Source organism: Lepidochelys olivacea, assembly GCF_965140295.1.
Source record: "Lepidochelys olivacea isolate rLepOli2 genome assembly, chromosome: 14".
Classification (NCBI taxonomy): Eukaryota; Metazoa; Chordata; order Testudines; family Cheloniidae; genus Lepidochelys; species Lepidochelys olivacea.
Window position 1 is genome coordinate 10,771,043 of NC_140424.1, and position 12,788 is coordinate 10,783,830.

The window sequence follows — 12,788 nt, forward strand, 5'->3', positions numbered from 1 at the left end:
ATGTGGTTGAGGAGCCTTAAATATATGGGGATATTTTCAATCCATGCAGGCTTCTTTAGAGGTCTCTTAGAGAAACAGGGAGGGTGAGGTAATATCTTTTACTGGATCGACATCTGTTGGTGAGAGAGACAAGTTGTTGAGCCCCCACTAGTCGCTTATACCTGAAGAAGATATAGGGTGGCTCAAAATCTTGTATCTCTCACCGACAGACGTTGGTCCAAGAAAAGAAATGGCCTCATCCTCATTGTGTCTCTAATATCCTGGGACCAGCACAGGTACAATGACACTGCATACAACAATGAGATGTCCCTTAGCAGACAGAATTAGAATGCTGGTCTCATTCCTAGTTCTTGTCCCCTCCCTTCCAAAAATGGGTCAGTTCAAGGAACAATAGAACCCGGGTACTTACATAAGTATTTGGGCTTTCAGGTGCTTCATTATTCTAACATCAGGTACAGTGAAGATGAAGTTTTGAATGACCGTGAGCCTCCCAAGTGAGTAGGACCTCTGGTGTATTTTCCCCCCCAAGGAGGTACACCGTCTCAGTCTCTTGCAAAATTAAATAGCTTTTTACTTTTGAGTAAGAAAACCAAAAGGCAAAGATTGAAAGATCAAACAAATAAAACCTAAAGTACACATGAGGGGAAAGATTCATTTGAGCTTGTCTACATTGCCCAATGCCTGTTTTGATATACTTGTTTTGTTCCGCCCCCCAGCTCAGACGTGTGCTGCAGCATTACATGAGGGTCGTCTGTTCTTTCCCGGCTGCTCCACGTTGTTTTCTTCTCATTTTGAGCTCTGCCACCTTAACATGCCTTTACTTCGCAATTTCCAGAAATCTAGGGTTACTGAGGCGCATGTCGTAATGAATTTTAGATTAGGCTATAGGGAACTATAAAACAGCAGGCCTCTATTTTTATAATGGAGATTGTGGGCTTGGATTAACTTTCAGCATTTGCATATTTCAAGAAGACTCTGCGGCCATGTTATGTTGGCTTCGGAGTTCATACCACTTGTGAATGGTGTTATTTCTTTAATCTAATGTTGAATGTGACAAATGAAAGCAATCTAATTCTGTGCTGACACATGATTTGAAGCATTTTGAATTCTATTGCCTCTAAAATAATTCTGTGTAGTAGTCGATAACATCTCAAGCAGTTATCAATGCTGATTAATTATGCTTTAAAACAATGTGGTGGTTTTATTTTGTGAAGGGTTTTCATTTATTCTCTTTATTCTGGGAAAGGATGGAAAGAAGTAGACATAGCTGCCCGGTAGACTATGAACATCGAGCTTGATGCAGAACTGATTTTTTTTTTTAAATGTAAAAATTGTATTTAATACCTTTTTATTTAGAGAAAAATAAAACCATGAATGGAACAATGGAAGTTACTTTTCCTTACCCCTCTTGGGTTGTCTAGTGACTCTTTGGTTCCTTATACCTATTACCTTCGTATCTAAATGTGGAATTCCATTTAATCCATTCCCCTGCTAATGCTGTTTTTTTCCTGCCAGTGTATTTTCTCATACTCTGTCAATCATGGATTTATTTTCTTTTATAAAAGGCCATTCAGATCTCCTACTTGGGTTTTCCAGTTATACAAGAACAGAAGGGCACCAAGTAAAACAAAAAGGCAACACATTTAAAATGGATGAAAGGAAATACGTGATGCTTAAAGTAACTTAGTGTATGAAACTAAATACTGCAAAATATTGACCATTGTGTGAATAACGGCATACACAGTTAATTCACTAAGATGAGAACTACAAGGGCTATCTATTCATGTTTCATAGCTTACATTGATCACTAGATGAAGTCAAGAATATATTGCAAAATGGGCAGGTTTCTTGTGGATGTTTTTCTTACTACAGTTTTGGATGTAACCCAGTGTTCAACACAATATTGAGTGTACAATTAGATGGGCCATTGGTCTGATTACAGAAAAAATAAAAATGAATCATGAAGTAGTGTCTTAGCTACAACAGCGCTCATACTGTCTTCCAAACTCATTGTGGTTCATGGTACAGTTAAAATAAATAAATAAATAAATAAATCTTTCCCTTAACATAGGACTATTTAATTCTGTATAATTCACCTACCATCACAATGTACATGGCAGTCTTATGGGAAATGAACAAGAATTTACATTAAAAACTTTACATCAGTTCTGTCCTTTTACTAATCTAATAGGTTACTCTGTTTTTTATTTAAAAGACTGTCAGATACTTTAGGCCCAAAGTTCAAGTGATTTAAACATGCACGTGTGTGTATGAAAACCTTAAGATGAAGACGTTAGTATGAATTGCACAAGCCACTTGCCCCCAGTTCATTACTTTCCCTGTCTGTAAAATGAAGATGCTTGCCCTCATGTAGGATTCTGCATTGAAGATGTAAAGGACTTGGTTTGCCTTTGGTCCAAGGCCATTTTAGTTTGACGAATACTTCATTTTAAAGCTTGGTTGCATTCAAACATAGTTTATACATATTGTAATGCTTTCATATTGCCTTGATTGATACAGTTGACTGGTAACATATCTAAGGGAGTCTCATGTCAAAATTGATTTCCTTCAGCCGCGCTAACTGGAGGAAGCTTCCCTAGCCCAATCTGCACAGTGTCTGTTTCTAATTAGCATTAGTAGTCCATTACTTTCATAAACAGTAAAGTCTAGTACACCAAAAAATCAAGAAAACCAGGAACTCTGTGTCTTTTTCCTAACTGGGCTGTAAAATCCCTACAATAGCAGTTAGCGTTGATCATATAAACATGGTACAAATTCTCTCCTGCAACTCCTTTTGAAGTCCATGTGTTTACCTGATGGACTTGAATGACTTGGGCTTGGTCTATGCTACAAAGTTAAGTCAACGTAAGCTGCCTAGTTGCATGTCTACATTTGAATTTTGTCTCTAGCCAATGTAAACACCCTGTTACACTGTCTTCTCGAACAGCGCTGAGCTATGATAAGTGTACTGAGATCTGTGCAGTATCAGTGTAGATGCTGTGTGAGTTATGTCGACCATAACAGTCCGCCAGCAGCTGCCCTGCGACGCCTGACACTGACCGCTTTGGTCACAATTGTGAACTCCGCTTCCCAAGGGTCCGCAGACAGCAGAAGCCACGCGCCCCCTCCCCCCCCCCCGCCTTAAAAACCCTTCAGCATTTTGAAATACCTTTTCCTGATTGCCCGGCTTGGTGAGCCCAGCTAGCAGCTTGGGTGCAACTGACCGCACTGTCTACACGCTCTAGATATGCTGTTGCCTGGCGTAGATGGGAGATAATGGATTTCCTGGGCTCATTGGGAAAAGAGGCCGTGCAGGCACAGTTATGCAGCAGTCATAGAAATATCATCATCTGCGAGCAGATTGCACAGGGGATGTGGGTGAAGGGGAACAACAGAGCCGTGTGATGGTGAAGGAACAACAGCAGGCATACTGGGAGGCCGGCAATCAATCCAGTGCTGAGCCACAGACATACCGCTTTTAAAATGACCTGCATGCCATACTTTCTGCGGATGCCCTACCAGCACCCCACAGAGCACCGTGGGTACCTTCAAGGAGCTTGACACACAGACCTCTGGATGAACAGCCAGGAGGAGGAGTAGCAGCAGGAGGAGGAGGATAGGTAACATGTGACTGAGGAGTCCAGCCGTGCTGAAAGCCAGGACCTGTTTGAGACTTCTCCACAGTCCAGGCAGTCATAGAATCATAGAATATCAGGGTTGGAAGGGACCTCAGGAGGTCGTCTAGTCCACCCCCCTGCTCAAAGCAGGACCAATCCCCAACTAAATCATCCCAGCCAGGGCTTTGTCAAGCCTGACCTTAAAAACTTTTAAGGAAGGAGATTCCACTACCTCCCTAGGTAACGCATTCCAGTGTTTCACCACCCTCTTAGTGAAAAAGTTTTTCCTAATATCCAATCTAAACCTCCCCCACTGCAACTTGAGACCATTACTCCTTGTTCTGTCATCTGCTACCACTGAGAATAGTCTAGAACCATCCTCTTTGGAACCACCTCTCAGGTAGTTGAAAGCAGCTATCAAATCCCCCCTCATTCTTCTCTTCTGCAGACTAAACAATCCCAGTTCCCTCAGCCTCTCCTCATAAGTCATGTGTTCCAGACCCCTAATTATTTTTGTTGCCCTCCGCTGCACGTTTTCCAGTTTATCCATATCCTTCTTATGGTGTGGGGCCCAAAACTGGACACAGTACTCCAGATGAGGCCTCACCAATGTCGAATAGAGGGGAACGATCACGTCCCTCGATCTGCTGGCAATGCCCCTACTTATACATTCTAAAATGCCACTGGCCTTCTTGGCAACAAGGGCACACTGTTGACTCATATCTAGCTTCTCGTCCACTGTAACCCCTAGGTCCTTTTCTGCAGAACTGCTGCCTAGCCATTCGGTCCCTAGTCTGTAGCGGTGCATGGGATTCTTCTGTCCTAAGTGCAGGACTCTGCACTGGTCCTTGTTGAACCTCATCAGATTTCTTTTGGCCCAGTCCTCTAATTTGTCTAGGCCCCTCTGTATCCTATCCCTACCCACCAGCATATCTACCTCTCCTCCCAGTTTAGTGTCATCTGCAAACTTGCTGAGGGTGCAATCCACACCATCCTCCAGATCATTAATGAAGATATTGAACAAAACCAGCCCGAGGACCAACCCTTGGGGCACTCCACTTGATACCGGCTGCCAACTAGACATCGAGCCATTGATCACTACCCATTGAGCCCAACAATCTAGCCAACTTTCTATCCACCGTATTGTCCATTCATCCAGCCCATACTTCTTTAACTTGCTGGCAAGAATACTGTGGAGACCTTGTCAAAAGCTTTGCTAAAGTCAAGGAACAACACGTCCACTGCTTTCCCCTCATCCACAGAACCAGTTATCTTGTCATAGAAGGCAATTAGATTAGTCAGGCATGACTTGCCCTTCGTGAATCCATGCTGACTGTTCCTGATCACTTTCCTCTCCTCTAAGTACTTCAGAATTGATTCCTTGAGGACCTGCTCCATGATTTTCCAGGGACTGAGGTGAGGCTGTCTAGCCTGTAGTTCCCAGGATCCTCCTTCTTCCCTTTTCTAAAGATGGGCACTACATTAGCCTTTTTCCAGTCGTCCGGGACCTCCCCTGATTGCCATGAGTTTTCAAAGATAATGGCCAATGGCTCTGCAATCACATCCGCCAACTCCTTTAGCACTCTCGGATGCAGCGCATCTGGCCCCATGGACTTGTGCTCGTCCAGCTTTTCTAAATAGTCCCAAACCACTTCTTTCTCCACAGAGGGCTGGTCACCTCCTCCCCATGCTGTGCTGCCCAGTGCAGCAGTCTGGGACCTGACCTTGTTCATGAAGACAGAGGCAAAAAAAGCATTGAGTACATTAGCTTTTTCCACATCCTCTGTCACTAGGTTGCCTCCCTCATTCAGTAAGGGGCCCGCACTTTCCAGTCAAGCACAGGGGAGCCTGCTGCAGGGTAAGTGTGTGAATGCATTTCCCAGTACAGTGGAGTCGCATCTTACACAGGGGTTAGGTTCTAAAGTCAGCGTGTAAGGCGAAAATCGCCTATAGTCAAAATTACCCTTGAAAATCCCTTAAATCGCCCATAAAGTACAGTATACACTCCATCACGTTAAGATTGGGATCAGCATCCATAGTGCTACTTATCCGTGAGAACATAAGCCTTGTGTATGTGGCCTTGAAACAGCGAATCACGCCTTGGTCGAGAGGATGGAGGTGGTATTAGTGCGGGGGAGCAAGACCACTTCAACGTCATCCTGCGCAAACCGGAGTGCCGCAGGGTGGCCAGGACCATTGTCTATGACCAGCAACACTTTAAAGTCCAGTCCTTTATCTCCGAGGTACCACTTGGCCTCTGGAATAAAACACAGGGGAGCCAATCCAGAAATAATGCTGGTGTCACCCAAGCCTTTTTATTTGGTTGCCAGAACACAGGCAGGATATTTTTTGTTCTTGCCTTTTAGGGCACGGGGATTTGCAGCCCTGTCAAGCAAACCCGGCTTCATTAAATGCCCAGCCGCATTGCCAGAAAACAACACAGTCACACGGTCTTTAGCTGCTTTGAAGCCAGGGGCTTGTCTTTCTGATTTTGAAGTGTAAGTGCGGTTGGGCATTTTTTTCCAGACAAGCCCAGTCTCGTCGGCATTAAAAACTTGTTCTGCAAGATAGCCCTTTTCTTCTGTGATTTTCTTTAATTGTTCGGGGTAGGCTTTTGCTGCCTCTTCGCTGGCAGATGCAGCTTCACCAGTAGTCTGCACGTTTTTGAGGTTGAAGCAGTTCCTAAAACTGTTAAGCCAACCTTGGCTGGCTTTGAATTCCTTCTCCTCAGAAGGCTCTCCCTCTTCGGCGGGAGGTTTGAACAGCACGTAGAGGCTAGGAGCCTTTTCTCTCAATGTGTTGCCATCGACAGACACACTTTTACGGTTCATGTCTTCCAGCCGTAAGTTTAAAGCCTTTTCAGTCTTCACTAAAGTCTTATCATGCACCTGGCTCGTCATCTTAGCAGTTATTGGAGCACTTGATGCCACGGCTTGACGAATTTCTCTCTCTCGAATCTTGATGGCACAGATGCTAGATTCGTTGCGGCCATATTTACATGCCACATTGGAGACCGACATGCCGTCTCTCGATAAGTCCAACACAGCCAGTTTTTCCTCCAGCGTTGGAACAGATCGCTGTTTCTTCGGTTGAGCACCAGATGAGGTAGTTGGCTTGTGTTTAGGGGCCATGTTGTACGAAAAATACATACAGTATCTTTAAACTCTAGAATCACACTCAGCGTGGCAAGATGCTCACGCTATGAGAGGCACGCGGGAACCAAGACCGACTGAGGGAACAGCAGATTCACATCTCCCATCTCACGCTCACTCTGGGGCATAGGCTCATTGAGTGGAATAGTGGGCGGAATCACCCACACTATTTACAGTTATCTTGTTGTTGTTTTTCTTTTTCTTTTTTTTTTCCGAGCACATATAGTTGAATTCGCGTAAGTTAAATAAGTGTATGATGCGACTCACCTGTACAATTTTTAAATGTACTGATGGTGCCTGACCCCAATATAGCAGGACCAATCTATTGACTTATTAATTTACTCATGCTAGGAGAGGTAGTGGTACAACAAAAAGAGGTAGTGATCTGCTTTTCATTCCCCACTAGAGATAGGCAGAGGGTAGGGGACCTGTGGAGTAGTTTGTTTAGGTACAAACGGATGTCCTTTGGATCGTCCTGAGAGACCTTGATGGAACATTCATGGAGGCACTCTGCAAACCTCTCCTGCAGGTTTCTAGGTTTCTATTTCTTCCTCTGTGGTAGGACACATTCCCACTCCACTCTGCGATCACTTTAGCAGGCGTCGTTGGAGTTGACAGCTAGCAGCATATAGGCCCTGGTGGTTTTGGGTCACCATCTGCAGCTGTGCTCTGTGCCTATTGTTACCCTCGGGAGAGAGTTCAGCTAAAGTCACCACTGCCTGTGGAAAATAGTGGCCGTATTTACTGCCATTGCCCTATACTTCGTATTGTTTCATGCAACCAAACAATTCCCTCCTCATTTCTCTTCCCCCTGCCTCTGGCAGGCCACACTCACGCTGGCTGGAATTGGAGGGTGGGGCTGTGCCCAAGCATGCTGAAGTGTCAATAAGTGTGTCTTGTTTAAAACATTAGGGCAGCAATGGAAGGGAGTTCTGAAACTAAACGTAAACTTTCCGTTTTGACTATACTTACAATGATACCTTTGTCTGTGTTAGCTGTAGCTGCTGCCATTGTGGCCTTCAGGGGGTCCCCCTCCCTATCTGTGGAGTGCTTGAGCTAGATAAGGAAGAGAAAGAAGAGACTCTGTGGAGAAGGAAAGAGTGGACAGGAGAAAGGCCCATCAGGAAAAGGAGAGGCAGATGCACCAGGACATAGTGAGGCTTCTTCAGCACAAAACACAGATGCTGCAAACTCTGGTGGACCTGCAGGATCAACCAGCCTGGACTTGCCTCTCTTTTCAGTGAATGGGAGGTGCTAAAATGGAGTTCTCATACACCCCCCTGCTCTCCAATGTTCCACATGGCATTAGGGCTGCGTCCCTACCCCTGCCACTCCACACTGGGAGACAGTAAGGACAACCACAGTTTCACATCCTGGCCTGTGGGAGCCATGATTATTGTCTGTGTAGCTGAAATGGAGATGAACGTTCTTTATCTGTGTTTAATTTTTTGTTCCTTTTAATTTAATTTAAAAAAATGTTTGTGGGTTTTTTTAATTGCATATAATTTCTATGCACTGGCTTTGGTACCCAATAAAATCTGTTTCTGAGAACATAATGTATCTTTTATTAATTCGCAACATAATGCTTAGCATAACTGAAAGCACCCACTATTTGTTATTGTACAGGGCAACAGAACTCATGGGATCAGTAACAAACACTGTAATTACAAAGGTACAACAAGCACCACAAAATGGAACACTTGAATAACATCAGCTGCCATGGTGAATTTTCCAACTCCAAAATGATTTCCCATGTATCAGCAGCAATCCAACATTGCAGGCTTCTCCAGTGTGATTGCCATTCACTTCTCAACTGTCCGTGCCCCTCTTATTCTGGTGTCCCTGTGCTGGAGGGCCGGGGTAAGCTCAGCACACAGATCCAGGAATGTGGCCGTTCACAACTTGAAAGTTCTGCAGCCACTACTTGTCAACCCAAACCTGCATTATGATTCAATCCTACCAGTGAAGACTTGTTTCTCAGGTCCAGAAGCCACACTCAATCATCTGTAGCTGTTTCAGGAACACCACCAGCAACCTTGAATTGGTTTTTGCTAAGTCCCACAGCAGGCTGTCCTCCATGAAATTATCACATTGCTCGCAGCTGTGGTTCTTTTTGTGGCTCTGCAAACACTAGAGGATAGTGCATTCTGTGTTTGCAACACTCATGACAGTTGTGCAGAGCTATGCAGACTCCCTGCTTCTGTAAGAGATGGAGGACTGTGACTGGTACTGCATGGGTTTGTGGGATTTTTACAGACGGCACAAATGTTATGGGATAGAAATGGCATAATGGGATGGAGACAGTTGCATGATCAGAACTTGACCCTTCACTCCCAGACCCCCTTGCGTGACTCATTTCTGTCCCACCATGCAGTGCCTGAATTTCCCAAAAGAGGCTGCACAATGGTTTGTAGCACACTGGGATATCGGCCCATGGTGCACAAGATTGTGTATCAACACAAGCGCTCCTGGTGAGTATGTGCAGGAACTCAGTAGGGACGTGCACAAGCCATATCTTAACTGCGGTGGCTTTACACTGGCATAACTTGCGTGAACCAAAGTTTTGTAGCATAGACATGCCCTCGGTGTATATGACTTCTGTGCTCTGCAGTAACTAGGCCCCCTGGGTCTAGTTAACAAAACAACCTTAACACTAATGATACCCCTTTATGTGTGTGTGTGTCTAAGCAGAGCCCCAGTGCCCTATACTGGAAACTGTTTGTTTTACAGTCTTCTCTATATTGGCTCTAATAATGAAAGAACTAATATAAGAACCGTGTATCTTTACTGTTCAAGAGTCTTACACTGGAAAACATTTACTGGATTGTCTCTTGGTGTAACAGATAACTAAAACTAGCTGGGTTTTCTTGGAAGCTATTACTGTGCACTCCTTGGTGATTTTCATCTGCCTGGCATATTCATTACTTTTATTTTGAGGTTTTTATTTATATTTTGAAGTCTAATCGTTCAGCTTAAGGCTATGCCTACACTGCATTTTTGTCAGTAAAATGTTCGTGGCTCGTTGGTGTGAAAAAAACCACACCCCTGACCAACAAAAGTTTTTCTGACGAAAAGCACCAGTGTGGAGAGCGCTATGTCGACGGGGGATGCTCTCCTGCCGACAAAGCTACCGCCCCTCGTTTGGGGAATGGGGGAGGAGTTATTTTGTTGGTAGCAGAGCTCTCTCTCCTGCCGACAAAGAGCGGTTACGCTGCGTACCTTACAGCGGCACTGCTGTAGCAGTGTTGCTGTAAGGTGCACGGTGTAGACATAGCCTAAGAAAGTTTCTCCTAAGTATAAATTTGTAGATTCAAATCTCCCGACCCTGACTTTTTAACATACAACTTAGTCTGAATAAATGGCCCATTATCTCTAAGATTGGGTTAGCAGGAAAACCAGTATCATGATCATCTTTGCAACATTCATGATTTTAGGTAACAAAAACCAGCCGCATTCCCACAGGAGAAGCAGAGCAGTCTTGTGCGTGAGGTTCCCAGCCTCAACTGGCTTAAGGAACAGGCATCTCAAGGTCATCTTGAACATGGCATATTGGGTCAGGAATATCTATCTGTCTCAGTGCTACAGTATAGGTTTAACTTTTACGTACAGGAATAGTTGTCTGAGCTTGTCTTTCACAGTAGATGTCAAAACCACATGTTCGTTTTTGAGGAGTATGTAATCTTTAAAAGTAACCTGTTCTCTCTTTAGCCCAGTTTCTTCCTACATGAACCAGAATAAATAGCCGAACTTTCTCAGCACATAATGAAACTTGTGACAAGGCAACAAACTCACAGGTCAAGGTTGGATAATTATGAGCACTTCACGGGGGCACAAAAAAAAAAGCCATATATGTCACAATAAAATTGCTGCAGAGCAAGACCTGTCTTGCATGACCACTTAAGGGACCAACAAACTAGTTGTTTAAGAAATGCAGTTATCAATGTAGAGCATACCTGTACTTCGTACAGTTGTAAATGCTTGTGGATACAAGACAGACGGTTGCCCAATAAGTAAGTGACCACATGTCACTGCACTTTGATGGGAGTTGGAGGAGATTCTTGTCATGAAGGGAAGTGGCTGACCTGCATATGTTCTAAAAACATTAGATCTAGATACTAGATAAAAAAAACGAGACTCTTTCCCATTAATTCCTTCTTAATTATACAAAATTATTATAATTAAACAAAATTATACTAGCTGCTGTACTTGCCTAGTGTTCCTTATTTCACCATTTTCTTCAAATTAGCTTTACACTAACATTTGATTTGTGTGTTTCTTGGAGTATTTTTTATTATGTTTGATAAGTGTAAAGAAACACTTGTAAATGTTGGTCTTCTTGGAAAGCTAGAATGGGAGTCAGCGTGACCTAGTAATTATTGTGGTGTCACTGAGGTATGATCCTTTTTCACAAAGGAGGCATGAGGGTGTGTGACACCTAAAAGATGACAGGTGATACAGTGCTTTGAAATCGTCCCATTAAAGGCACAATAGAAGTGCAAATTTTTAGAACCTTTCCCAGATCCAAAGGGGAGCTCTCATGTTTATTATCCCCAAACACCTTTGTTTCCCTTGATGTTTAAACAAAGCGTTTGTAGACAAACTAGGATCTCTGTCACTATATGGATGAACCCCTCCCTAAAAACACAATCCTGTGGGACAATCATCCATGGTAGAAAAAGGGCAGGGCTCAGTTCACATTTAGTAGCTCAGTAATGCTGCTCTTCCAATAAGATTCTTGCTAACATGCACTGAAATTCTCTACTGTGCTGTCAATGTGTTAACCAAGTAGAAATCTTCAAACGAGCTTCTAGAATCTTGTCTAAAGAAATAGACTCCATGTTTGTGAACATTTCCAAACTTGGAGGCCAGTTCTACAATAAGGCTTTTAGCCAGTGTAATTATGTTGGTTAGGGGTGTGATTCTTTACAACACATTCATACCAGCAGGAAGCATTAATATAGATGCAGTTTATACCAGCAAAAAAGTTGTTTGCTGGTATAGCTGATTTCATTTGGGAAACTAGTATAAGCTATACTGACAAATGAACTCTTTTGCTGCTATAAGGTGTCTCCCCACTGGTATAAGCAATACCAGGCTAGTCTCCACTGGTGTATGATATACCAGCCAACCCTCTTGGAGAGGGGGGCCTTAGTGAAAGTCTGTATCTAACCCAGTCCTGTTAAAGTCATTTAAGTCCTTAGAGGATCTGGCAATGCAGTCTCCTGTGTAGATGATGATCTTTCTTTTCGTTTAGATATAAAACTATAATTTAATTTAAACTTGTGCTGCAATAGGGTATCCCATTAACCATCTTAAACTTTCTCTTGTAAATCATGAATAGTTTGGTTGTTTTGAAGTAGTTAACATTCCAAATCTTGAAATGCACAAAGCTTTAAAGTTTACTCTCAAGATATAATTATCCTTTTTATTTCTACGTATAATAAGGCCTCAAAGGTACCAGTGTGGTCCATGGAGAAATTTTATAAAATCATCCCAGATGTAATCAATGGGAAGATGTCTCCTGTGGTTTTGAATCCACTTAACTGTGCAGGAGTAATCTAATCATGAACACTAGAATAACCTAACAGTTGCTTTATTTTTAACGATTTTCCCAACTTGGAAAGAAAACTGAGTGAACTGTTGGGCTAACTGTAGACGACTTTCAGATAATATTTAACCGTTGTTGACTAAATAAAGATAAGCACCTAGCATTAATTCCATTTTCCAAATGTCCTGGAAATCTGTTTACCTCTGATTACAATCCTTCTGTTGTCTTAGAGATTAAGAACAGGTATAAGTCTGCTAAATTCCTCATTGTTTTAGGATTTAGTGTAGTTGTGAACATTTACAATTTGCACTGCAATTAGGCATAAATGTTCAGTATTCACTGGTGTGTGAATAATCATTACACTTTTGTCATGCCTCTGCAGGGAACTCAGAAAATGCAATTTAATGTAGAGATTGTATTTGTTAGTGGAACAGTTTAGAAGGGGAGTTTTATTTTGATATCTTGCTCAAT

General features: G+C 43.0%; 1 protein-coding gene across 2 annotated transcripts in view; it reads left to right on the forward strand.

The window, feature by feature from the left end:
* The window catches only part of MMD (monocyte to macrophage differentiation associated), a 30,118-nt gene that overhangs the window by 893 nt on the left and 16,437 nt on the right, over nucleotides 1–12,788 (forward strand). Inside the window, exon 2 of one of the 2 annotated variants that reach the window (XM_084647111.1) lies at nucleotides 430–494. The exons of the other annotated variant lie outside the window; for it this stretch is intronic. Coding sequence (XP_084503237.1) covers nucleotides 430–494 — 65 coding nt within the window. The remainder of the gene's footprint in view (nucleotides 1–429; nucleotides 495–12,788) is intronic. 2 annotated transcript variants of the gene reach the window in all.